The sequence below is a fragment of the Mus musculus genome, chromosome 6, assembly GCF_000001635.26.
Source record: "Mus musculus strain C57BL/6J chromosome 6, GRCm38.p6 C57BL/6J".
Classification (NCBI taxonomy): domain Eukaryota; kingdom Metazoa; phylum Chordata; class Mammalia; order Rodentia; family Muridae; genus Mus; species Mus musculus.
The window spans coordinates 92815599-92843523 of NC_000072.6; the positions used below are offsets into that span (position 1 = coordinate 92815599).

Sequence of the window (27925 nt, forward strand, 5' to 3'; positions counted from 1 at the left end):
CACAGCCAAGTGCAGAACAAACATCCTCAAACCACGCTACCTTGGGTTGTGAGCCACGCTCAGTGCAGGCGGCTCCTCCATCTTGCCTCTCCAGCAGTGTGCGTCTTTTATGTCATTCCGGGGTCAGCAGATCTGATTTGACTTTCTAATTCTGTCCTACTCTTTCTATAACCTAGCATTCTGTTCTGGAAATTGGGGTTACCTCCCCCTAATGTCTTATACCACCTCTACCCTCCTCTCCCCCTTCCCCCAGCAATGGACTTTCCAGCACAGACACTTAAATGTCTGCTAAAGTCAAGCATTAACTTGGGGAGTAGAAGAAAAATAAGTCCAGCATATTTCTATATTAACTCAACACTTCATGTGGATTCTACCATGGGTTGAAAACACTGGAAATTCTACCCTAATTAATGAGTATTTCACACGAGAGCCCGTTTTCTCTCCCTGATCGTCAATGGCACACGAAAAGGAAAAATACAGAGTAAGCTTTACCTCAAATACTTGCATGTTACGGCTATTCAAATGAACACAGGCTAACCAAATCCAAACATATATTAAATGTTCTGCCCATCATCTCCCCTCCTGTGAAGTGAAAGTTGTCTGTATGCTTATACTCTTGGCCTGAGGCATGTTAAAGCTGTTTTTTTTCCTTTCCATTTCAGTGACCCCAGCTCTGGGATACTCAAGACCACAGGGAGAAACGCAAACAGGAATTGCCTAGAGCCTGACAGCAAACAGCTCCTTTGGGAAGGAGCCAGCAATGCCACTCCATTCAATGGCTTTGCAGGCTCCATAGGGTGTGGAGCTGATGCTAACAAGGGGGTGGAGCGACACGCAGGCTGGTGTGCACTTACTTCATGGCTTTACTTACTTGTTGCCACTGCTCTGCCCTCCAAGTGTAGAGAGGACATGGTGAGGCTTGGCAGACACGCTCCGACTCTGGTCTGCTGTAGGAGCTGCACTCACTCTCTCTGGCTGCTTTGTGTGTCCCGATCTGACAGCCCACATGCCTCTGCTGCACGCCTTGGCCACAGGACACAGAGCACTGAGAAGACACAGGATGTAAGTAGGCACTTCGGCTCCCTTCTGGAGGGCGGGAAGGGGTGGGTCACAGAGGAGGGCAATGCTTTCTTAATCCAATGATTTTTCACAGCAGTCAAAATGCTTTCTCATTTCCAAGGAGGGGGACACTAAGGCAAGTTCTAAAAGCACTGGTAACTGCCAGTGCTGGGCAGGGTGCAGGAGCCACAAGTGGGGAGGAACCAAAACTCTCAGGGGATGTCAGAGGGAGGAGAGATTGTGGGGAAACACCACCATCCAGAAGTAATGGTGCCACATTGAAACAGACAAACGAAACACTGTGCATGACTTCCATCCTGGAAGATGGATGGCTTGGGAAAATTGGGAGATGCGGTTCTATAGCGTAACCCATAGAGAGCCAACCATTGACAATTAAGGCCATATAAGCAGAAGGACTTTCTCCTGCCCTCTTATTTTTCTAGTTTCTATTCCTGGAGACAGAACATTGCCTCGCTTGTTGTTTGTTTGTTTGTTTAAATCATGGAATTCACTTAACTATCTGTGCCTCCTCATAATCTCAAATGAATAGATGAAGAATAAAAGCTAATAAGGAAAAATAATTTCCTCAGGCTTAATGTTTTCAGCTCTTGAAAAAATCCCATTAATCACGAGGAAACATTTTGTTGACCAAGTTGCAAAACACCAATTAACTTTCCCCTAAATTAATTTTTTAATGGTTTCCTCATTGTTGGTTGCATAATCTCACTTATGGGCAAGCCAAGAATTATTGTCTTTATTAAGATTTTGGCAGTCAGAAACCAAAGGCAACCTTTGATTAGAGAGAACTGCATAACACTGCACTTGGTTATTAAAGGTTATTAGCAATTTGGGGGGTGGACATAAATCAGTCACTATTAATTTGCCTGGTGTTGAGAAACAAAGTTATCTGACATTCATGCCATGTACCCAAAAGGAGGTCTTCTTCTAAAACAAAACCAGACTCTACAACTGCACGCTTGTCTAATTTGCTTGTAGGGAAATTCAAGGTGCTCCGTGAAAGACGGAAAGTTTGTTAAGACATATGTATACCCAAGTGGATGCTGCTGCAGCTTAGGCTCTTTCGTAGAAGGCAGCTTGAGAAATGCTATTGTTTCAGAGAAATCTATGCTGGAGAAGAGCCTCACAGCTCACATCAAAGGGCGCGGAAGACAATGCTTCATCCCAACATCGTTGCCATTGTTTGGGTTTAATTGGATTAATTGAATTGAATGAGTTTGTGACCCACAAGAAACCAGACTTTAAAGTCATTATGTTCTGGGAAGGATAAGGGGAGGACTCTTAAATACCACGAATGGCTTTGTCTCCAAACAACAGCCACTTAATGCTCACAGGGGCTATGTGAGTTATAATACTGGCTGCGCTGGAAAAGGACTGGAGTTACCCAGCAAATGACAGAAATATTCAAGTGTCATTACAACAATCAAAGAGTTCTGGCTATTTGGATTTGGGGTCTTAAATCCAAGAATATACTTCTAGAACAATGTACAACAGAAATACAAAGAGAATAGTAATGTGAACACATTGGAATTTGACACAAAGCTGGTAAGTTTAAAAAAAATCGCATAACGTTCTCACAACAAAGAAAAATGGGAAAGACCTTTAGAGTGTCTAGTACTAATTAGGTTGTTAAGTAAATGAAACCCCTTTGTGTATGTAGCGAATGGTGGTGAAGTACATATCTATAGGCATGCATATGGTGGCTAGTATTCAATGTTAGGTTTCTTCCCCAATCACTCTCTTTTTTGAGAAAGGCTCTCTCACTGAACCCAGAATCACAGATTCAGCTATATTGGCTAGCCAAGAAGCACCAGAGATCTTCCAGGTTTTGCCTCCCTCAGAAGTGGGACTACAAGGACGTGTTGTCAGATTATGAGTTGGGCGCCAGGAATCTAATCTCCATCCTCATGCTGGCAGAGCATGTAGTTTCCTGCTGAGCTATTTCCCTAGATCCCCAACCTCTTTTTGATGCTATCACTACCAAAAAGAAGTACCTGGTGGGCAGTGAAGGTAAGGAACTAAGAGTTGTAAGTGTCTACAATTTAAACAATCACTTCTTACAATGTTTCATAATTCTGCATAAGACAAATTGAAGACACAGGGAACTTTTATTATACAATATGTTGCTCAGGCTTCTGATTATCATAACATCAAAGGCAACTTTGAACTAAGGCTTTTATTGATTAAAAACAATTACCATGACTTAAATGAAGAGTGAAGTGCAAAACCTGCCCTTTTGGATAGTGCATTTGTGGTAATCTCTGCTCAGAACAAGACACACTACAACTGAATTTCGTTCTCCTGCACTGGTTCATGGAAGACAACAATTTATGTGCAGAGCCAGCCAGCTTTGCTTGATGAATTCTGACAGACTTATCCAGGATCCCCTAGAAAAGTCCAGCATTAGAAAGTCCCCAGCTCCATCCTAGATCTAGTTATGCTCAGTGATTTGTTTAGTTCCAAGGCAGAGAACGGCTGCACTCCCTTTATTAACGCACCCCTTCTATCATGTTGGTAGGGCCAATCTGTTTGAAAGGGTGTGATAGGGGATGCTTTTCGTGGTCAAATGCTGAGCTCTGAACTGGGGCTTCATCTCCTTCAGCTCCCTGCTGTGCAATGCTAGAATGTCCACTGGCTTAAGTGGAACCTGACACTTGACTTACATAGATTAAAAAAATAAAATCAGTGAAATTTCTCATGTTTGGGGAATCAATATATACCTGAAAAATGAGAAAGGATTTTTGTCACACAAATTCTTCTAGAATTATGCTGAGCTTCTGGTGTCACCATTATTTTAAAGTGGGAATTAACTTGAAAATAGCCATTATTTAAATTATATAAATCTAAATTATATAGTCACTATATACATTTTTATAAATAATAATATCAATAAAAGGTCAATAAATAATATCACCTGCTAGACTTTCACTAAGTGCTACTGCATGCTCTCTACAAAGGTCTCAGCCAAGTGCTTCTTTGTTGCAGGGATGTCCTGTGCACTGTAGAAGTTTGGACATGATTTTGCTTTGTCCTATTAAACCCAGTTATGGGTCCCTCAGTACAAGATATGACATCTCCATCTCCAGGCATTGCTAATTGTCTCATGGGATACAAAATTACCTCCAGTTGAGTGATTAGCAGTATGCTAAGCATCTTCTATAAAATAAGTTTTTATTTCTTTATAAACCTTTCCAATTGACATTCCATAGCTACAGTGAAGAACAAAGACAATTACCTTAGCTAAGAACAAAATTTGAATCAAAATCAAAGTTGGCAAGGCAATATGGCAAAGTCATTATGGATTAGATTAAAACCTGGCTCCCAGTTTTCAAACACCGAACTACCGTGAGGCAATGTTTTATACTATGCCAGAAAAAGTTGGAGTTAGAAGTTTATATTCAAACCATGCACCATCAATATTCATGGCTCAAATAAAACCCAAATAACCAAGAGACCAGAAAGTACTAAAGCAACTCCTAGGACCATCCCCTTAATGGCTCTAAGCGCACAAGGTACATCTTTCCCACTTTCTCCAGAAAACACTTGAAAAGCCTCCTGCAGAAAGCACCACAATCAGGTTGCCTTCCTTCAACACCAAGGACAGCGGGCGATTCAGAGGGCAAACAGCCAGTTCCATTTCCATGTTTGCGACAGAGATCACGTAAAAGTGAAATCTTATGACTCTGAGACATCATGGCTTGTATGAATTCTATTACATGTTACATCAGTAAGGAAGTAAAGTCAATAGAGGGAGTTCCATGGTTTGTAAGGCCTGTCCTGACCCCACCCACAGGTGGTGAACTGAAAAAAAAAGGGCAGTGCCTGAAGGAGCAAGGAATGAACCGATGGACAGAACTTAGGACCAATGAGTAAAGAAGTATTCCTTTCAACCCAATATGTTTTTCTTCTGATCATCTTGGGGGAGGGGATTTTCTAGAAGATCTGCATAATCCTAGCTAACTGTATCTCACAGGGCTTTGGCCCCAGGGGACTACTGAGCCTTCATAGCATCAGGCTGAATTGAGAACCCAGTGGTGTTTTTTGTCTTAAAATTTCATCAGCATCCCTTAGCTCTTGATCAAAATCATCCAAACAGATTGCACATGAATGTTTGAGGGGAAAAGAAATCCTTTAAGACTTTTCTGAGTTTTGGTTTGGTTTGTTTTTTTTTGTTTTGTTTTTTTTTTTTTTTTTTTTTTTTTTGTAAATTTTCTTTACAGCTTCAAGATTTCAAAGGATCTGGAAATGAAACACCCACTTGACATCACAAAACACTCCATTTTGGGGAGAGATTGTTAAGGATGGTAAAGTCCTATGGTAACATTCAATGCATCCTAGAATCACCAGACATGTTGACAAGATGAAAAAGCATACCAATTATTCATTATATCTGGAAGATGAGATGACTGGAATATAGCTACTATCGGACAACAGAATAGTCAAATATGAAATTTAATTATTATAGCAAGTGAGCATTCATTTCTTTTGCTCAATATCATGGCCTTAGGAATATTCTTATTTACCACCAGCTAATTAGTGAGCCAGTAATCCTTAAGCATGCAGACACAGACTGTCTTTCTCCATCAACCAGTGGCCCAAGGGATTTTCATGTCTTGTCTCCTTTCCCAATTTATCCCTGCAAATCAATTCTGAGTGACTGTTTTTGAACAGCTGTGCTTTTATTCTACAGAGATGTTTTGATAATACTCTATGTTTGCAAAACAAACAAACAAACAAACAAACAAAACAGGTTTTAGACCTAACATCCTAGCTCCATAAGTAATTTTAGACTTCTCCTGGATACTGTAATAAAACTCAGCTCATGTCTCCCAGTAAAGAGCAAACGACTCTTTTATGCATCTCTTCAGTGAATAAATTGGTCTTTAAGATGTATGACGCTTACATGCTCTGAGCTTACTATTCTGGGGGGAAGCACATTAGATAAATAGATAAGAAAAGGCCAAGGACCATAGCAAAGAGTAACAGAGCATGAAAGTCTACAAGAGGACAACCTAATTAGCGTGGCATCTTAAATAACGTTAGCTGCAGGCTTTGCATGAACTGAATAGCTTCAAAAACAAAAGGACTGGAAGTTAAGAGATGATAATGGTCACTTAGAAACCATTAGAGAAGATGACAAGTGTGACAGAGTGCCTTGAACACCATCCCCAACAGAAGCCAGGGGAAGGCAGAGCACACATTCTTTGATTGCCAAATTAAAGCCAACAAGCAAATCCCAGATGGTTCTTTATGATACAAGCCTCGAGAGGGGCAGGCCATTGTGCTGGGGAATGATGCCCTGCTCTGTACAAAAACGTACAACGTGGACACTGAGAACACTGATGTCAGCTGAGGACGTTTAAGCAGCATTCAGATTCTAGAGGGATTTTCCTCTGGAATATTAAAGTGGAGAATACTCAGCTCTCCTGGTGTTAACATGGCTGCATCCAGAGCTGAAAGAATTCTTCCGGAGGCCATGAACCCTCAGCCTTGCTTTCACTGATCCTTGGGAGTCATTGACATGACTCACCGCAGCCTGGGAGAATGAGAAGACAGGCTACCTCCTGCTGAATCCGATCAGCTCAGCTTCAAGAATGGAATGCTTTAAAAAGAAGTCGAACCTCTCTACTTTCAAACAAGAGCCTTAAATCACAGCGAAGGAGTATATAAGCAGTGGGGTTCTAGGCAACTGACTAGTTTGTTATTGGAGTCCTGGGTTCTTCTTTCCTATCTAAAGCATACATCACCCACATCCAAACAAAATATTACTTGAGACTCTACTGAATTCAACTCCCCCAACTCCCTCCCACCAGCAAAGCACTTGGCATTCATTACTACATTAAATCCCCCTAAGAACAGCATGACATAGGCCCAAGAAGGTGAAACAAACCACCCAGTGTTTCACAGCTATGAAAGAACAGAGAGATCTCCTACATGTTCCCCATCTCAGTTGTGAACAAGCAAACGGGCAGAGAGATATTGGCCAGTATTTCATATTGACAATTGTTATTGCTCGGAGGTGAATTGTCCTGCAGGTTCAACCTAGTTAGCAGATGTGGGGTAGGAGTTATAACTAGTGGAGACAGGTCATTGGGGGTTGCCTTTGAGGGTTGGTCCTGCTTGGTTTTAGCTCTGTCTCTCTCCTTCCTGACCTGCAAGATTTGAACAGCTGTGCCCCAAAACCCCTGACCCACAGACCATGCTGTACCAGGTGCCAAGCCTTCCCTGCGGTGCCAAACCAGTATCCCCTGAAATGGAAATTCAAAATACACTCCCTTTTCCCTAAGTCATCTCTGTTAGGTATTCTATGTGATAGGAAAGAATCTCCATTGTAAACTTAGCTTCGGTTGCCATCAGGTAACAACAGCTCATCTCCATGCACGCTAAGCTACGCCTTTGTAAGTGGCAAAGGATGACCGTAAGGCCAGCAGCCAGATACAGAGGTTTACTCTGTATTAGAATGTCTGCCGCCTATCACCATATGAGACTCAGCCTCACAACTGCACCAACACTCTGTTGACTAGGTCATTTGTCCAAGGCCACCCAGCCTGCCTGGTGAAGATTCCTCCCGGTTTGTAAAATGAGAACAGTGCAGAGACACAAGAGAATACGCTGGTGTCAGGCCCTGGGGCTGGACAGAAGGAAGCAGTTGGGAGAGAAGCGTTGCTCACCTGACTCCATGCGCCAGCCTTCCATCTGGGGCACCGTCCTCCTCGGCACCTTCTGTGCCCATGTGGCTTAGGAAGGTGCTTACAGTTATCACTCTCTAAATGGCTTCCATCTTTTGCCAAGCAGTAAACATTTCGATGTTTATGCCCTCGACCACAAGAGACAGAACACTGCAATATAAAGCAATGGCAAGGTTGTTGTTGTTTTGTTTTTTAAATCACAGTGACTTTGATTTAAAAAAAAAAAAAGGAAGAAAGAAAATGTGTAATGTGACGATAAGATCAAGTCTAATGAGAGTTACCATTACCCGCTTTTTTCCAGTGCCATTCTGGAGAATAGCTAAAAACCTCACAGGGAAGAAAGGTGGCAATAGAAAAAAAAAAAAAAGCCCATGCATTGAAGCATGATGGCAGCACCCCTGTGTGGCATGCTGTTCCATCGAGATGCACGGAAAGATCCTGACAATTTAATCTGAAAACTGCCTCTTGATTCTGAAATTACTATGGCCTTTTTACTGAGGGAAGTCCTGCTGCAAGCCAGTAAAAACACATCTTCAATGAACTATCTCCTGACTCACTGGTATAAAGGGCATTTTCATATGATTGTGCTCAACTTTTTCAAGATCGTATTTAAGGAAACTCTCCATCTCTCTCTTTAATGAAAAAAAGCTCTCGTTTTCCCAGCCCATTGGAAAGAGGTGAAAGAGGCAAGGAAAAAAAAAAGCCCTGAAAAGGTTAGCTGGTGGGTGAGTCTGTGCCAACTTCAGGGGGAAGGCATTACCTTTCAACTTTGATCTGCGGGTTCACTGGACTGTTTTAAATGTGACCCTGTCTGACCACATCTAGGAAACTTGACTTTGATTTCAGATTAGGTTTCTCAGAAAGGTTTAGGAATCAAAGTGCCCACGGAGCCTGGACAAGAATTTGATGTGACAGCTTCTTGTAGAACAGGCAAGAGGCTGGCCCCAACGGACGCACTGAGACATTCAACATCCAAGGCTTCGTTAGCAATTACGAGACTTTACTCAGCCATCATAAACTGATGGCTCAGATCTTTAAAGACATTTTATTTCCCAATATAATTGTCTTGCTTTCTAGAGGGGGAGTAAATTTAAGAATGGAGAATAAAAGGCAAAGTCTTAATGAAAATAGATTTCACATTACATTTCTCTTGATTTCATGTTTCTTATCTCCACCCCGTCCAATAGCTTTTGTTATTTTTTGGCTTAAATTACCAAAGTGCCCTTTGATGCCTAATAGACAAACAACTCCATGTAAAACAAGGAGTCTAATACTAGTGGTATCATTATTACCAGACATCCTCAAAGTTATGCCATTCATAAATGTGCCAAAAATGCTTTTCTGTTAAAAAGCAAACCATTATAAAATTTTCAACCAGAGCTGGTAGAGAATTTAAAATATGTATGTTAGTGCATTTGGCTTTAACTTTTTACTTTAAGATGTGAAATATTCATGAATATATGATTTGGAGTAGCCATTATGAAACTCTTAATATTTTATAATTTGGAAGGGGGAAGCCTAGTTGGAATGCCTGTATCTAAACAAAAAGGGCAACAATTAACCTACAATGTCTGGGTACATGTAGAGTACTTAGTATAATTTTCAAAGGCTTTTTCCAATAAAGTTCTTAGAATTCCAGTCTCTGAGAACAGCTAATGACTTGCACAAAGATAATCTCTATTTTAAGTGATAAATTAATCATTTTAAAAATGTTACTTCAATGAGAAACTATGAAGTCATAATAACAATTTGGGATAAGTTCATTTGCTTAATGAACCGAGCATCTATTGTGTACATGCCATGTGATAGGAATTATATGACACACGGGAGACACAGTGATAACAAAATTGACATAGTCCTTGACCTCAGGGGGCATAGAGACCAGTTATGGGAATTAATATTGCTCAAGTGATGACAAAAGTAAATATTGCATATGAGTATTCACTGAGTTGAATTCTAAGAAACAAATAGCTGGAGTGATTCAAAGAGGGCTCCCTGAAGTCTTCCACTCAGCCACACCAGGCAAGCTTGAAGGTCATAAAAATGAGACTGAATTATATTTGGCACATTATGGGAAATCTTAGAGGAGACTTAATTTGGGACAAGGAATCGTCTAATTTTTGTTTTGAAAATTCTACTTTGACTATGGAGCCAAGTACCAGATATGAATACAGGGTCACTGGAAATGAAATAAACCACAAAGAAACCCACCATACTTGTGTTGGCAAGAGCTACTGTGGTGGCAGTGGCTTGGATGAATACATAGAACAGAGGTTTTTTTTTTTTTTTTTTTTTTTTTTTTTTTTGTTTTGTTTTTCGAGACAGGGTTTCTCTGTATAGCCCTGGCTGTCCTGGAACTCACTCTGTAGACCAGGCTGGCCTCGAACTCAGAGATTCGCCTGCCTCTGCCTCCTGAGTGCTGGGATTAAAGGCGTGCGCCACCATGCCCGGCTAGAACAGAGGCTCTTAACATGTAGGTTGTGATCCTTTTGTGGGTCGACTGACCCTTTCACATATATCATACATTTACATTATGATTCACAGCAGTAGCAAAATTATAGTTTTGAAGTAGCAACCAAAATGATTTTATGGTTGGGGTCATCACAACATGAGGAACTGTATGAAAGGGTCACAGCATTAGGAAGGTTGTGAACCACTGGGATAGAAGGTTTGGGTGGAGAAAGTTGGTAGGTTAAGATTGTACCTTTTTGAAAAAAAATAAAAATGATAGTACCTTATGGGTTAGCTGTAGCATGAAGGGAAGAGGGCAAAAGATGACAATCAGATTTCTGGTTTGGGCAGCTGAACAGATGGTGATAATATTCGTTTCCATTTTAAAGATGGTACCCACTGGCAGGAAAAATACCACTGGGAGTCAAGGGTGTTTTTATTTGTAGGAAATAAGTCTGACAGAAAGCATATTAATAGTAGGTGGTAACATTTGCTTGGCTAGAGTTTAAAAACAATCTAGTTTTTTAATGCTCATCAAATAAACATGGGTGAAATTAGTGCAAATACATCCTTAGGAATAGTCAGTTCAGTGTGCAAACTGTAAACAAGCTATACCTCAATGTGAAGCGGGCAAAGAGACTTCATGAGAGTTAATAATCTGCCAGGGTCATCAGAAGACAGGGTCTAAACGTTGGTAATGATCTATAGAGTCAGAATTAGAAAAGCTTCAACGTTCTCACATTCACTATGTGCCAGACACTGCCCTAAGAGGTTATCATCCTTAAAGCTTGTATAGTTCAGCTATCCCAACCTCCCAATACACTTTGATAATAGAGATAGGTGCTGTTACTGGAGATAAGTCGTGCTATCTGTAAAACAGTGCAACCACAAAGCCTTGAGTTGTGTTTCACACACGCTGCTCCAATACAAGTAAGATATACTTCTACTGGGAACAATGACAGTGCAGTGAAAAAACAAAAGTAATCAAGAATTTTGCTGTCAATGACTCATGCGAGGTTTGGCACTAACGTCATTGCCAATGAGCCAGTGATGAACAAACTAAGTTCTAAATACTATGCCTTCAATATATAGATTAGCTGCCCCCCTTCATCTCCATGCGCATTTACTTTGGATGGGATTTGAATAGAAGTGGTGAAAGAAAAAAAAGTGCTACTTTAGCATGATTCACCACACATGTTAGTTGTCTGGGATTATTAAGATCTCAAAGTGATTTGGAAATCCTCACGAAATCTCATCTGACAGCAAAACACTCTTCATTCAATGTTTTCTAAATTACCATTGAAGAAAATCAGCTGTTGGTAAAAATACTCAAATCTACCAGGCTCACTAATGGGTCTAGTGTGACTTTGTAAAGGAGCTGTCACTGTGATAATCAAATAAACACAGGTTCCAGCTCTTACATTCCGAGGAAAAATTCTGTCTGATCATTTCACCTTTTCCAGGGCAAAAAATGACATTTACATCAACCTGCGTCACCAACACACGGTATTTATACTTAGTATGTCATCTTAGTATGTCATCTAGTACTTGTTATTTATTGGCTACGTATCTCAAAGTTCTTGCTCCTGGGAACATTTAATTCCTTACATTTGCAGCCGAAATAGCCTCCTAGTTTGCCAGGAATGCTGACTTTTTTTTTTCTCTTGGGAAATGACTCAACATAGCTAGGAGACTGATTCTTCCTTGCCCCAACCCCCACCCCAAATTTAAGCAAGCCTCCAAACAGCATTATCATTGCTTGATACTTAGAAACACCAAGGTCAGCCAGTCGGAATGCCTGAGATTTCAAGCTTTTGTTTCTGTGAGGCCATTCAAAGGGCATGCTAGAAGCTGGGCTGTGGTTAGAAGTGCTGACGCTTTGCACTCACTAACGTCTAAAAATGTGAAATTCCTGCATTTCAACTCAGCTGGTGGGAAGGAAACTCAAGATGAAGGCAGTGTGCTCTTAGTTTCTCCCCAAAGGCTTAAGCTCTCTGGAGAAGTAGCTCTAGACGTGAGGATGGATGTGGTCTGGTGGCCCTGGTCTTGAAGGATCCTGGCATTTGTCTTTTCACTTATGCTAAGGGTCATGTTTCCTTAGCCATCAAGAAGTCTGCAAACAACCCTGGTGTATATGTCTGATGGAGAAGGACTCAATAGCGAAGGGAATGAGTTCTCTGGGCTGTGGCACTGCTGAGGATATGGACATCTCTATGATGACGAAGTTCTGTATGGGCTTAGCAAGTGCATCACAAAGAACTCGGAAGGAAGAAGAGGGGAATACGGAGGTAAGAAGAGGAGGGGGGCAGGTGTGCTCATGGAATATGGCTAGTAGGAAGCATCTTGGTGGGACTTGAAGCTTCTAGCTCTGGAAGAATGTAGGCCAGGACTGGTCGAACTGTACCAGATGTCTGAAAGATGTGCGTTGGTGGGTGGTCTAAGATGACAGCCCTTGTCTAGTGTCTGCCTAGATGATGTGTAGTCTCGACAGATGAGGTTGTGTCTATGTGAAATGTGTAGTGAGGGATCCTGATCAACTAGCATACACGTCTAAGCCCAGGATTGATTACTTGCAGGTAGAAAATAACAAGGATTGAAAGTCCAAGAGAATGTCATGTACTGGGGCCTATTAGCAAAAAAGAGAGATTCTTCTAAATGACTCTGGCAGTCAGATGGCTAACATCATACTGAGGTAGATGGATGGAGCTCTATTTAGACACTGTATTTATTACTTCTCAAAGTCTTTCTCTTCTGATTCTACAGAATTTGCAAATGATACCTAAATCATTAATTTCAAGCAAGAAGCTTTTCTGGATTCTTCTTTCATTTTGCCTTTAACAAAATAAAGTTAAATGTCACCCGTAAAGTATGCCATCAGAGAGGATGCAAGGCCATTTGCAAGGCTCAGGCCTGTCTTTGCCAATACAGAGAGACATGAAATGAACAGGGCAAAAGTGTCACAACACTGGGGAAGGCAAAAGGCCCATGAAAAACAATGTAAAGACAAGGCTATAGAATTGGGGTTCCAGTTTAAAATACTGATGAATGGTAGGCCTAGAGAACTATGTGGATGATGGAAAAAGACAGTAGATGTAGCTCCAGTTAGCATATATTTATTTATTTCTCTGTACACTATAGCTAGTCAAAACATATTTATGAAACAAACACACATAAGCTACAGCCATCATAGAATAGCATCATAAACTACATACTATATAAAGAAAGAGCCCCTCAGAATCTCTCAGTTCTAGTGCTGAACTAATCTGACATAAGTGAAGATTCAAAAGAGGTTACCCAAAGAGGAACTTTGACCATAATTACTAACCACTAGATTAGGCATCTCCACTAGATTAGGCATCTCTTAATTAATTGTTAATATGAACCAGGCACTGGACTAAAATACATTAGCATTTCTCCTTTAATCCCAAAGAAACAGTGGCTTACGTATTATTAGGGGCCCTTTACATAAAGGAAGGAGCTGAGGGCCTAAGAGTGACATTACTTACCCAGGGCCACAAAACTGCGAAGCAGTAGAGTTAGGTTTTAAGTACAACTCCATGATCAGCATGTTAATCCTTAGACTAGATAAAGAGCTGGGTAAGCTGGGTAATATTCAGTCTACCTCCCTATGAGAATACCTAGAAGCAAGGGTCACAGAGAAATGCCTTCAAGACTCTTTCAGAGTCCTCATATCATTCATCCTTCTAACAGGAAGAGTGGCTAGGCAGTGCTAATAGTTCTGATATCAATGCTTTTTTACAGCCTCTTCCACACTTTGGAAAGGGAAGGCATTGTAAAGAATAGATACAATCATATAAATAAAAGCCCACATTGCCCCTTAGCTGAAAATGTACTCTGCTTCTCTCTTTGTCATTTTTGAGGTATATTAACCCTTAGGTGCCTGCCTAATGCCCTGCAGTGAATTATCATTTCTGTTGACTGATGAATGGCTCTTGGCACAGTTATGAATGGAAGGCTGCAGGCTATAAGTTATAGGTCAATTTCTCAAATAATTGAATTGTGAGCCATCACAAAGATTATCCAGTCCACCTATTAACTTCAGGCTCAAGGCTTGAGAAGACACTAGATGACACGGTTAAGGTCACGCAGAAAGAAAGGCACACATATAGTTTTGATCACCATAAGAGGAAACCATTTGGTGCCAGTCACACTGGAGGTTCTAAGGATTCTGCATGCTGTCCAGACCCATGGCTAACCAGGCATCCACTCTTGGCTTTACCAGTTGGACATGTCATCTACAGCTAGCCTAATGGGCAGAAAAGAGTGAATTCAAGCAGATATTATGCTCTTATGACTTTGAGGGACTTCCAGTAAGAGAGAGCCCATGAAGCCAGTAAAGAGAGTCCAAGAGGCAGCTGTTCATGGAAGGTAAAAAAAGGAACAGCTGTTTGTAAGTGATTCACTTTGCTCCAACATGCTGCTGGGGGTTTAAATCATAACTGCTATCTTAACACTGAGCTGTTGGGGAACACATAACTTCTCTTGGCTTAGATTTGTTCTCTGTTAAGATGAGACAATCGGAGCAATGCAGTTATGTGGCAACTAAAGGAAATATGCATACAAAACTTCATATTTTGGGCCAACAACATAAAAAATAACATGGAGATTCTATCAGCACAATGGTTTTCTATCCAATGGAATCTTCTAGTATATCTTCAAATAGGCCAACAAAGAGGTAGCTTTGTTTTGTTTTGTTTTGTTTTTTTCGAGACAGGGTTTCTCTGTATAGCCCTGGCTGTCCTGGAACTCACTCTGTAGACCAGGCTGGCCTCGAACTCAGAAATTTGCCTGCCTCTGCCTCCCAAGAGAGGTAGCATTTTTTAAAGATAATATTTGTCAACTTAGGGACCCTACAATGAACATTCTAGGAAATGCTGACTGGTGAAGATGGGACTTTGACAAAGTTCCAGTTGGGTGACAGCACGTGCCAGTGAAGCACTTTCTTTTCTAAAGAGTGCAGAGAAATCTGCAGAGCAGACATGCGTGCTGAGGACACCTAATACTCTTTGCTCTTCTCTATGCTATCCCCTATTTAATACGGACTCTTTTCACCAAAGTAAGAAAAGATGGGCACCATACTTGAGTGCCATGTGTCTTTTCTGCTCAACACTCTTGCTTATCCTTTTCACCTCTATCAACATCTGTCAACATCTGTTCGTCCCTGGGCTTTCCGATGTGGCTACGTCAAGTTTCCTAAGTACATTAGCATCAGTAACAACTACCACTAAATACATATTCACCCCCTTCTGTGTTCTGCTCACGTGCAAGTGGTCACTTCCCTTGGTCAAGAACCAAACTATGGAACAGGAAAAGTGAGAATTTCAATAGGAAATAAGGGCTGTGATTTCAGGGTGTAAAGTCAGTGTCAATGAGCTTGCTTGATGGCTATTTATGTCTAGGACCACCCTGGTATTTATTAGTATGAAAAGGATCCCAGAAGCCTGAGGTTGCCAGGCAACCGCACAGCAGAAAGCTGATATGGTGGTCACAATCATCCCAGCTGGATAGGGCACTGGGCCATATTTCTGTTCTTAGCCTCATCCTACCCCATTGCTCTGAGCATGCTAAATGCTAAAAGATCTAAGGAAAAGAACTCTGATTCATATGTCAACTATTGGGCTATACTTCAAAACATTTGTCAGTATTGAAGTCAAGGGCTAGTGCCTTCGACTCAACAAGCCCCTCAAGAATTAGGAGGCACAGGGCTCTCTGGCTTCCCCTCTCTCACCTTCCCTCACAGTGTAAATCGTTCATAATTAGATAGAGACATGTATTTTAGCACTAATAACACCAGTACATGAACTCAGACAATCTGTGAAAATCCAAACTGCTATCCATTTGATTCTGCAAGAATGTGATTGTTACAGTTTTTCTTCTCATCAAGAGAGACACAAAACCCATGAAAATCTGCAAATTTGGTATCTGATGAATTCCATGCTGGCTAAATAATGCTTATGCAGTATGAGGCATATCTCATCACCAGGCCTGATTCTCCTTAATGTACCCTGTGACTGCCCAAGGCCACTGCCCAGTTCTGTAGCTTGTCTATCCTTCTAAAGGCTACCCAGTAGGCTATTTATAAACTGTTTGTGTTTTTCAGGAAAGGCATGAGAATGGTGTAAGGGCCTACTCTGCCTGCCATAAAAGTGTTTACGTAAGCAGCTGGAAGAAGAAGAGGGTTGTGGGTAAGACACAGGCTCCAAAATCCTTAATCTTCATGTTTCAAAGGTAAGTAAAGAAGTGTCTAGAAATGGACTAGGGAAATGGCTCAGTAGTTAAAACACACTTGTGTTACAAATGTGAGAACTGGTATTTGAATCCCTAGCATGCATGTAAATGCTAGTTGGGTCTAGTGGCCTACCTGTAATTCTAGAGCTCAGAAAGGGGAGACAGCCTGGAGGGCATCATCCTGAGTGAGGTAACCCAATCACAAAAGTACTCACATGATATATACTTACTGATAAGTGGATAGTAGCCCAGAAACTTAGAATACCCAAGATATAAGATACAGTTTGCGAAACACATGAATCTCAAGAAGAATGAAGACCAAAGTGTGGATACTTTGCCCCTTCTTAGAATTGGGAACAAAACACCGATGGAAGGAGTTACAGAGATAAAGTTTGGAGCTGAGACAAAAGGATGGACCATCTAGAGACTGCTGCACCTGGGGATCCATCCCATAATCAGCCTCCAAATGCTGACACCATTGCATACACTAGCAAGATTTTGCTGAAAGGACCCAGATATAGTTGTCTCTTGTGAGGCTATGCCGGGGCCTAGCAAATACAGAAGTGGATGCTCACAGTCATCTATAGGATGGAACACAGGGCCCCCAGTGGAGGAGCTAGAGAACGTACCCAAGGAGCTAAAGGGGTCTGCAACCCTATAGATGGAACAACATTATGAACTAACCAGTACCCCCAGAGCTCATGTCTCTAGCTGCATATGTATCAGAAGATGGCCTAATCGGCCATCATTGGGAAGAGAGGCCATTGGTCTTGCAAAACTTTATATGCCCCAGTACAGAAGAATGGCAGGGCCAAGAAGTGGGAGTGGGTGGGTAGGAGAGTGATGGGATGGGATGAGGGACTTTTGGAATAGCATTGGAAATATAAATGAAGAAAATACCTAATTAAAAAAAACCAGAAAGGGGAGTCAGAGGGTCCCTAGGGCAAGCTGGCTAGCCAATACTTGCTGTATTGGAAAATTCTGAGTTCAGCTGACAGACCCTCAACTCAGTAAAGCAGGTACAGGACAATGGCAGAAGACTGTGCAGGAACATGTGCACTCACACATACCCACACATATTTGAATCTGCACACCCATGCTCCTGTGTGCCACACACACACACACACACACACACACACACACACACACATGTGCCTGGAAGGAGGAACAATAGGAAGTGACTTACTAACTGATGGGCAAGCTATAAGGGAGCGGTCACCAAAATTTCTTGAAACTCAAAAGTGGACTGTGATCAAAGGTCTGGGCTGGAGGCATCAAGGCAATCTGGAGATGTTTGTCAGTTAGCAGCTGTCAAGTTTTGGCAGTCCAACTTGGAGTGACCTATGTTAGTATCCAAGGTCTGGGGAGCTTCAGTCACAACTAGGAATGCTTCTGTAGGAAAGCAATTCATCAATTTGTCTCTAGACTCTAGTGTGTGCCTGCTGAGCTGCATCCCTCTGAGGCCAAGTACCAATCGGTCATCTAAAAGACATAGAAGATGTGTGCCTTTCCTTGTCTTCTCCAATCCACACCGCTTTCTTGGTCTGTCTAGCCCTTTCTCCATAACCTTGGTATAATGGGAGAATCTTTATTTATACAAAGCAGCTGCAAAATAGAGCTCACTGGTGACCCCCAATATCCCTGGACTCTAAGTCCACAAATGCAACCAACCTTGGATCAAAAATATCTGGAGGGAAAAAAAAAATCACGCATGCATATAACATATAGAGACTTTTTTCTTATTGTTCTCTAAACAACACAGAAATATTTGTTATGCATTTACATTGATTTATAGTATTAAGGAAGACATGGATAGGTTGTATAAAAATGCTACACTATTTTTTAACCAAAGAGCTGAACTTCTCAATCTACAGAGCCTGAAGGTTCCAGCAAAGGGGGGGGGTGTCCTGGAACCCCTATACAACCCCAAGATATTAAGGGAGAACTGAAAAATCCCCTACTTTGTAGGAAATAGTTTAGGTAAGCAAGTGACATTTGGGTTCTAATACTAATCCAGTATGCATAAATATTTGAGCCTGTTTTCAGAGATCCATGTCTGAACAGATGGGCAAAAGGTCATTGAATCAGATGCTCACCCAAGTTCACATCACTCTGCTGAGAGATCAAACTGCCCTCCATCCCTCTCAACATGTTTCATTCAAATCCTTCATCTCTCTTTTTTTAATCTTCTCCTTCTGCCCACATTTCAGTTAAAAAAAAAGATTAAAAATTGCCACCGAGAAGGGATGAGAGGAGAAGAAATGAAAACAGACATGTACACAGAATTAATGGTGTGACTAAGAGAAGGACTAGAATTATGTTTAATGGTTTTGTCATGTTTTACAAATTTAAATTATTCCTGTACTGCTCTAAGATTTACAGAAGAGAGTATCCAGAGACCAATGAAGAAGAATATGGTTTGGTAAGTGCCATGTTTCCCTCTGTTGTCTAACTAAAGACTGCCAAGATCTACTTGTATTTGCGTTAAGCAGGGATGTGAAATTGCAGCCAGTGTGCATCTCAGATGAATAGGTTCCCAACAGAAGTTCTCTTTTCTTTCCACACATCTGTTCCTCCTATAGGCAGTTCTATTTTAAACAATAGGAATGCCATCCTTCCGTTTTCCTAGTCCATAAAACCTGGAGTCACTGACCCCATTATTTCCGTTGTATCCTATATCCAATCTCTCAGCTCATCCTTTAGCTCCTCCTCAAGAATTTCTCAGGAACCCTCTGTGCCTCATCATCTTTCCTGTGAGCATAGTTCTCCAACCCACTGTTGCTCTCATTGTAATTATCACAATGTCTTCCTAGAAAGGGGGTACCCCCTGCTTCCTTCCCTGAATTCAGAAGTCAGAGTCACTCTTTCAAAATAAACTCGTGTTCCTGTTCAACCTGCCCCATCCCACCCTAGGGGCTTCTTATCTCTCTCTCTCTCAGTAATCTAACCCTTGCCTCTCTCTGCCAACACTACAACTTGTCTCCATGTCTCTCATTCCCTCTGTAACGCCTGTATCCTGTCTCCTCCTCCTCTATTTCAGTTCCTCCTGCCTTTCAGGATCCCTAAATGCAGCACACTCCTGCCTCCAGAAACATCCTGTTTCTGGATGCTGTTTGGTTTTCTTTTGTATGTCCCCTTATCTTTGTTCAAATGAAGATTGTTAGAGACTTCCTCAAATCTCCTTCAAACCCATGTTTCCATTCACTCTTCCATGGGAAGCCCTATTTCTCCCCGTGAATCTAGTTTTACCTATACAGTTTTATCACCTTCTTTCAAATCTCTACTTCCTTCTTTATTTTGTTGTTATTGATAGCTTCCCTTACTCCAAAGAATACACAGTTCATATGCTTTGAAAGAGAGAGAGAGAGAGAGAGAGAGAGAGAGAGAGAGAGAGAGAGAGAGAGACAGAGACAGAGACAGAGACAGAGACAGAGAATGTGTGCTCTATTCAATCTCTATAGACTAAAAACACATCTGATGTATGGAAAACATACAAGTAATTATACAACACACCAATGAATACATGCTATAGTACTGCTATACCCATTTATCCTACAAGAACAGTGAAGTAACAAGTCCACATTTCCCACAATGCTCAGCTTATTTTAAGGACAAATAAATAACAGTATTTCTCTCCAATCTCCTGTGTCCATTAACCCCAACTGACTAATTAACCTTGTACTTTAATGCTAATTCACAATTATATAGCTGGATACTGTATAAGAGAACTATAAGGATGCTTATCTGAGGTTGAAACATCAAACAAATCGTAAAAGGCAGAAACTAGAAACCCAGAATGCTATGCTACCCCCAAATGCTAGGCAGACATGGAAAGTTCAGCTCTAGCTGGATGTGGTGGCACATGCCTATGATCCCAGCATTTAGGAAGCCCAGACAGGGTGATCATTGTGAATTCAAGGCCAGCCTGAGCTACATTGTGAATTCAAGGCCTGCATCAAACAATAACAATGATAATCAAGAAGAAAGACAGAAAGGAAGAAAGGAAGGAGGGAGAGAAGGAAGGAAGGAGGAAAAGAACTAAGAAAGAGTTCATCTCTAACTGCTGATGGCTGATCACCATGCATGCTCAGTGTTCCATAACTTCTACTTAGAAATGCCACTTTAGGTTGACTTTTGTTTTCCAGGTAGAAATTTATATAATGCAAAGATATGTAATAAGCAAGAGGCTGCGGGTGGAGTTTCTTTGGCAGAGAACTCTCCTAGTATGTATGAAATCCCATGCTTGATACACAGCATCACATAAAAGCATGCTGGTAACGGGACTTTTGGTACAGTGAGAACTCAAGGCTTGCCTGGGATACATAAGACTGTCTCCATAAGGAGGAGGAGGGAAAGAAGGGAGAGGAGGATGAGGAGGAAGAGAAGGAAGGAAGCCAGTCAATCAGGCAAGAAAGTCTATCAGGGCCAGGTAATTTCTATTTCCATTCTGACTAAAAACCTATGTGAAAAAAACCTGCAAACTCCCATACATATCCAAGACAGTATGTCCCTGTTTAACAATGACCTTTTAAAAAGCACCTTTTCATTATAAACAGAAATAGGCTTACACAAGACTAGGAAGCCAATGGGGAGCCCAAGATTTTGTAACTCAATTGTGTGGTGTGAATCTAAGGTTTGTGTCTACCAGCTCCTGATAAGCCACCACTAGTGTGCCTATCTATTTGGCAAAGTCCTACCTCTCCAGATGCTAGGATTGGGCCAAGTCCAGAAAGAACAGGCCCATAGGACAGACATTGGAAACTCCACCCTACAGGTGCTGCTAACAGCCAGGGGAAAGCCAAGCCATTTCAAACTCAGTGCTCAAAGAGTGCTGAGTGAACAATTCAATTTCCACGGTGCCTAGATAGCTTTATCAAACTGAGTGCAGTGTAAAAAAAATCCAGTTCAGACAATGCAAATGTTTAGCTTCTCCAACTAGTATAAGTATGAAGAAATGTAGGTCCTGGCTAAAACACTCTTGGGGAACATTGAGATTTCAAGGACCCAGCCTTAAGGAATTTTCAAAAGCAGAGGAAGGGCAGAACCGTTTCATCTGAGTGACTGGTGGTGTTCTAATGGAACTTTCAGAAGATTGGAGTCAGCTCAAAGCTCGAAGCTTTGGACTCTATCGGATATGCATCCAAAGCTTTCTGACACATGAAATTGAAATAAAAAAAAATCCTTAACTTTCTGATGCCTCAGTTTCCCTACCTGCACAATGGACATAACGAATGCATTCTGCAGGATTACATGAAGATTATTAGTAGTGTGTATAACACATATGATCTGGAGCATGGCCCATAGCACAGGGCCAAAAAATTGGATGTCTTAGCTATTCTTTTTGCATCCCAGTCAAAAACACCTAGCCAACTATAGATGGGCACTTAGTGTGTCAAGTACAGAAGTGTAAGGCAGTCAGTGAGACACCAACTGGAGACTGTTCAGGACGGTACTGAGGCAAGCTTGTGGTTTTTAGGGAAAATCCGCACATGTTAGATTTCTAACCTAGAATTATTGGCAAGGTTATATGTATCAAAGGTAGAAATTCTAATGTTTAAAACAAATTTATTGATTGATTGATTGATTGATTGACTGATTGATTGATTTGAGACATGATCACATGAATTCATCTCCTAGACTGGCCTTTAACTTCCTGTGTAGCTGAGGATAACCTTAAGCCCTTGACCCTCCTGTGTCTACTTTGTGACTGTTGAGATTGTAGGAATGTGCCACTCTGGCCAGTTCATGTATATTAGGATTGGAGTGCAGGGCTCTATACACGCTAGGCATTTTACCCACTGATCTGCCTTAGCTTTAATTTAAAGAGCTTTTGAGATAGTTCATTGATAACTTAAGATTCAATTTAATTATAGAAAACAGTACACATTATCTCATGGAGAGCCAAGTACGAATGTCACTTTCAGCAAGGTTTTCTGTAGTCTTCCATCATTGACTTTAAACTTGGGGGGTTGAGGGGGTGTATTGCTTCACTACATGCTAAATGCTAAGTCCCACTATGAGATTTTTTGGCTAATGGCAGTCTCTTGGGTTTATTTCATTTGCTTTCCCTACCAACAGAGTATTCTAGCGTCACAGCTACGGCACCCTTTGGGTAGGGTTTTCATACACAGAATTTGGGCCCCATGTAGCCGAGAATAGAGGTGAATTGTGGCTCAGCACAAAAGTACAAATTAACTTAAAACATAGGGAAATGTTTGTGTGTGTGTGTGTGTGTGTGTGTGTGTGTGAGAGAGAGAGAGAGAGAGAGAGAGAGAGAGAGAGAGAGAGAGAAAGAGAGAGAAATAAAGAGATATTATTTTCATGAAGATTTATTTTTAGATGTTTGCTTATGTGTATGTATGTTTATGTAAATGTGTGCCACCCGTTTGCAGGTGACCATGGAGACGACATGGGAGTTGGATCTCCCAAGGCTGGAGTTACAGGAAGTTGTGAGCTACATGACTTGGGTGCTGGGAACCAAACTCAGGTTCTCTGAAAGCATCAAGTGCTCTTAACCATAGAGCCATCGCTCCACCCCCTCCGATATTTTTATAATGCGTTTGTACAATTATTAAGTATGAACTATGTAGTGAACAATCTGAGAGTCTAGAGTTTTGGTCATGTTTATGAGTTTATTAAAAGAGAAGAAATAAGATTGATTTTTTTTCCTTTTGAATCCAAGAAGTGTATCATCTACAAAGTTCTCTGCCTGTATGATCTCAGACTGTCCATTCTGAGTATTTGTCAGTATCTGTGGTGTAGGGCCTGGGACTGGTAGATAGATATACAATTTGCCATCTGCTAATGCAGTGATGATTTGCAAAGAGAGAAAAAAAAATGTTGGTCTGGAGGAGTGGAACTCAAACTTTCTTTCCCAGAAATGTGTGTACAGGAGGGCCAAATCAATACATCTGGAAGGGCAGGTTCTATGAATAGTTTCCTCCAATGGGTTAAAAAAAATTCAGCAGAGAAAGAACCAACATCCCAAGGTCACAAATCAGTGAAAAATATGCAAAACAACCCTTCTCTTCCCAGAAAAAAAGAAAGAGAATAATTGTGTAACCTCAAAGACTTTCCTGACCTAAAAGTAAAGATTTGGTATCAAATATATTTCAGAAATGTTGAGGGTCACCGACCCTATGCTCATAAAACTATGAAAAGCCAAATTCTGCAGGGAGAAATCAATAAACTTAAAGGGCATCTTGTTTTGTCATCCTCACCCAGCCTGTTATTTGGTGATGTCTGAAGACATTTTCCATTATCACAGTGTATGGGTATGCTATAGGCACTGGGTAGGTATTAGCCGAGGAAGCTGGGAAGCATGCTACAATGCCCAGAAGGATGCTACGCAGAATGGAGTTGAATGACGCAGAATGGAGTTCAATGGTCTTAAGCATCATGTTTCAGAAGGTGTGATTCATGCTTGTTTATGGTATAGAGATTGTACTACAATCTTAGTTCCTAATCAGAATTGTGCTTCCCATTTCCCAGACAAATGCTCACCAGAATTCATTTTACTTCTGAATGAATTTGTCAAACAGAACCAACCTATTCAAACGTGACACTCGGGCCCACCTGTTGCTAGGGGCTGTTGGACTCTTACACCGGGGGCAGAGTTCTACCATTGATGAAACATCTCATTAAGGAGAATCAAATAGGAACTCTATCCCATGTACTGAGATGTGGAGCACTATTCCTATCTACACCATCACTATTTTGTTTATAGAGGTCACCACTCAAGCCAGAATGTGCTTGTGGCATTTATCTCTCCATACCTGGCGGTGTCAGTACACATTTTCACTACCCCACCCCCACCAAGTGCTCCCCGCCTCTGGGGTAAGCGACACTCCTGGTTGGTTTGTGAATTCACAGTCTGGCTAGACAATCTACTTTCTAGAGCCCTCTGCTTTCAGCTTATCTTTGCAGACCTCGTTGGGAGTTGACAGATACGGAAGGTGTCCTAGGGTCTCAGAATTGTATTTAACAGCATCGTCACACCATTTTCAACAGGAATGACTCTGTTTTAACTAGACCTTTCAACTTTAGCATCTTTTGGGGCACTGGGTGAGGTAAAATTCTGTTGGGCTATCCTTGTCTTTGCTGGATGACTAATAGCGTTCCCCTTTTAACTGTCTGATGCCTGGAGAACCGCCACTCCCACCTCCACTCCAGGAAGTCACTACCAGGAGTATCTCCAGACTGATTAAAGGTTCATTAAGGGATTAAAAATTGCCCACAAATGAGAAACACTAATTTATCCCAAGGTTCCAGGAAAGTCCTTCAGGTTCCCAGAACTGGCTGGATTTGAATGGATGTTGAGGAGTCAGGGAACACAACCTTGTTGACAAATGGATGGGGTAGGCTTATGTGGATTTCAATTCTGCAAAGTTAGGGACTTGGGTTGATAAGTGTAGGAGCCTGGCTCTATGAAGAGTGTGCCATGTGGGACATGAAGTCCTTTACACATTTCACAGGATTTCAATCACAGCAACAGGCTCTAGGGGACAGTGCTCCTCCCTGACACCAGCTGGTCACTGGCCACCTAAGGGATTCTTAGCTAGGTCAGAGCTGATTCAGAAACAACCAGGAAGAAGGGAGCATGGCTTCATCAGTGGCTTGCATACAGAACTGCAGAAATAGGTAAGCTGGCTGGGTGAGGGCTTGTAATTTAAGTTCAAAGAAAACAAACAGCACACAGTTTTGGAAAAAAGTCTTTTGTTTTCCAAGTTTAGACTTTGGTAGGGATGGATTAAAGGCAGGGCAGTGTTATTGATTAGAATTTGCAAGCAGGGACTGAATTGAAAGAAAGCTGGGGTTTCCTTAGGGAGGAGAGGCATAAAAGGCACAATTTTCAGATACCCAGAGGCCTTTTATTTCAATTACACAGGGCAGGGGGAACCATGCAGGCAGAGAGAGAACAGGAAAGAGAAAACTAAGTAAGATAGGTAGATTCTATCCTGGGTGGGAGAGGGCAACACCCCCTATTGCTGTCATTACAGGGCCAAAGTGGCATTAGAAACAGCTCCCTAAAGCTTATCCAAAATTTCAGAGGCTTGAAATAAACCCAGATCTACTCTTTTTTTCCCTGTGAAGGAAAATGCAATCTGAACATGTTTATTTAATAAGAATGACATATTTTGTAAAATTTCAAATATACATAAAAATTGCATCATCCCGGTCACCTCCTTATCTAGAGTGCCTCAACCACCAATATTAACACTCCCTAGTCTCTTCATTTAGAGCCTCCCAACTTCCAGTGTCAGCTTCCCCTTGCCTAGACACAGGCCAGGATCATTTCGTCTTTTCCTGACCAATCAAGATATCAGGTCATTTGTGAATGACTGGGGGTTTGACTCTTTTATTTGATTTGTTTATTTAGGTCTGAGATGGTTTTGAAATGGCTTAGGGGAAAATTACTTAAGTCTTGTTCTTAAGCTTAGGTGATCCGAGAAGGAGTATAAGACTGGTAAGTACTTCTTGATCATAGCCTACCTTCAGAAAGAGAGTGGGTAGCTTCATGGGTCAATTTGCAGGGAATACTTTGGCATGTATTTCAATCGTGTGTGTGTGTGCGCGCGCGCGCGCGTGCGCGCGTGTGCACACACGCATGTTGGTGGGGTGGGGTTGGGTGGCGGCAGGGGGGGAGGGGTAGTTCTTCAGTTTGAGGCATGACTAAATGGACCCACCCAGGTTTTCTTAACTCTGCAGAGGATGATGGGGTTTGCAAAGGCCAAGGACAAAAAAGAAGGTGAAGAAGGAGAGGCCACCACAGCTCTGGAGTCTTCTGAAGTGTCTTTGAAATGGATTCCTGCAAAGCTAATCTGCTCAGTGTCACCTACTGGGTTCAGTGACTATGAAAAGCTGTCTCCCTAAAGCTTTCCCTTCAGAGAGACAATGGTCTCTTGGAATTCCAGATCCTACAAGGTGGCTACCTGGTGATCTCCATTTTCACCCTCTCCTTAAAGGCATTAATCCAGTCTTGGCCTTCCAACCCACAGCATATGTAAACATCTCTCTCCTTAAGTGAACTTACTGCCACTATGAACTTGAACTCTGAGACGAAGGAGAGGAGTTTGTTTTAACAGCTGCTTTTACAATGAAACGCTGGAGTTAGTCCTTCCCAGGACAGCTGGTTCTGATAGTCTGCTTTTATACTATCCTGCTTTTCTCTCATGCCCAGCTGTGGCCTGCTGACATTTTGTAAAACAAAGCACAAAACACTAGAAGGGCAAGAGAATGCTATTTGTTGGGGGATATTCTACACAGGGACCTCTCAGTGCTGACACAGGAGTTGTCTTCAAGTTTACTTTGTTAAATTTGGTTTTTGGCTAGTTTATAACTATGTTTGTTACTATAATTGTTAAATATATACTGCTGCCAGGTTGTCCATCTGGTAGTCACCGCTACAGAAAGGTGTGTAAAATTTAGGGTGACTATGGTTAATAGGTTTATAAATTAATACCTTTAGAAATGTAACTTCTTACCCCTTACTTATATTTTTAGTGTTTAGGGTTTTGATCTGAGTGGTATGGGAACAGAGTTTCAGGTCTGGTCCCTGCTAGTAATGCCTTACCACTGAGCTATATATACCGCTTACTGCTTTTTAACCCTTTGAAAAAAACTTTTGGGGCAGGGTGTGGGAAAGCTGCCCAGGCTGATTTATTTGGTAGACCAGGCCAAGGTTTGGGATTCTACTTCCTCAAACGGCCTGGTTGCTGGGATTACAGGTCTGTGCCACCAGGTCCACTTTATGTGTTTAGTGCTGGTAACATGTTACTAGTGACTTCCACATTGGAAAACAGGAGTACAGAATATTTCCTTCCCTGCAGGATGCTGTCAGGCTTGGATCAAGGCATGAAGTCTTTCACAGAGGGGCTGTAGATCTAGACAGGAATGGTGGATGTGTGTTATCTTCTTCACTACCAACGGCACATGTTTATTTTAGCTGCCAATTTCTATTTTATAAACGTCTAGGAAGGGAAGTTTTGGTTTTAAAGCTGTTCACAACAATAATCCCACTTCAAGGGAACTGTAAGGCGCAGAGAAGACAGTGCTCGTTCCACACATTCCAGGTCTTTTTTATTGGCCTCTATTAAATAACAAGGGGAAATGTGCCCTCGGATCACAACTTCCCCAGGACGAGCCTCTGGGTCCCAGCAAGGAGGAGGCAGAGAGCCCAGTCCTCCATTGGCTGTGGGCCTTAGACCAATCAACCACATTTGGGATAAAATGTGTATAGATTCTAGGACAGGGATTTAAAATTAAACAAATAAATGAACAAATAAAAACATTTTTTTTAAAGTTTCTGTTCCCACAGTGTTGGGATAAAATGTGTATAGATTCTAGGACAGGGATTTAAAATTAAACAAATAAATGAACAAATAAAAACATTTTTTTTAAATCATTTTTTTAAAAATGATTGGACAACTTCACATGTACTCAGATTGGTGACTTTTATT

The 27925-nt window shown here is 41.5% G+C and overlaps 1 protein-coding gene and 1 long non-coding RNA gene across 5 annotated transcripts in view; one reads left to right on the top strand and one right to left on the bottom strand.

Annotated features, from left to right (window-relative positions):
* Positions 1-27925, bottom strand: part of Adamts9 (a disintegrin-like and metallopeptidase (reprolysin type) with thrombospondin type 1 motif, 9) — a 171752-nt gene that overhangs the window by 42900 nt on the left and 100927 nt on the right. The window contains exons 29-30 of one of the 4 annotated variants that reach the window (NM_175314.4): positions 7749-7916; positions 872-1045 (exon numbers count right to left, since the gene is read on the bottom strand). The exons of 1 other annotated variant lie outside the window; for it this stretch is intronic. In NM_175314.4, coding sequence (NP_780523.3) covers positions 872-1045; positions 7749-7916 — 342 coding nt within the window. The remainder of the gene's footprint in view (positions 1-871; positions 1046-7748; positions 7917-27925) is intronic. 2 more of the 4 variants (XM_006505261.4, XM_006505262.4) reach the window with 2 other exon arrangements.
* On the top strand, positions 845-27870 carry A730049H05Rik (RIKEN cDNA A730049H05 gene). Its single transcript, NR_169152.1, has 5 exons — positions 845-1062; positions 12319-12505; positions 16339-16466; positions 18841-18888; positions 26175-27870. It is a non-coding gene; the product is annotated as an RIKEN cDNA A730049H05 gene (long non-coding RNA).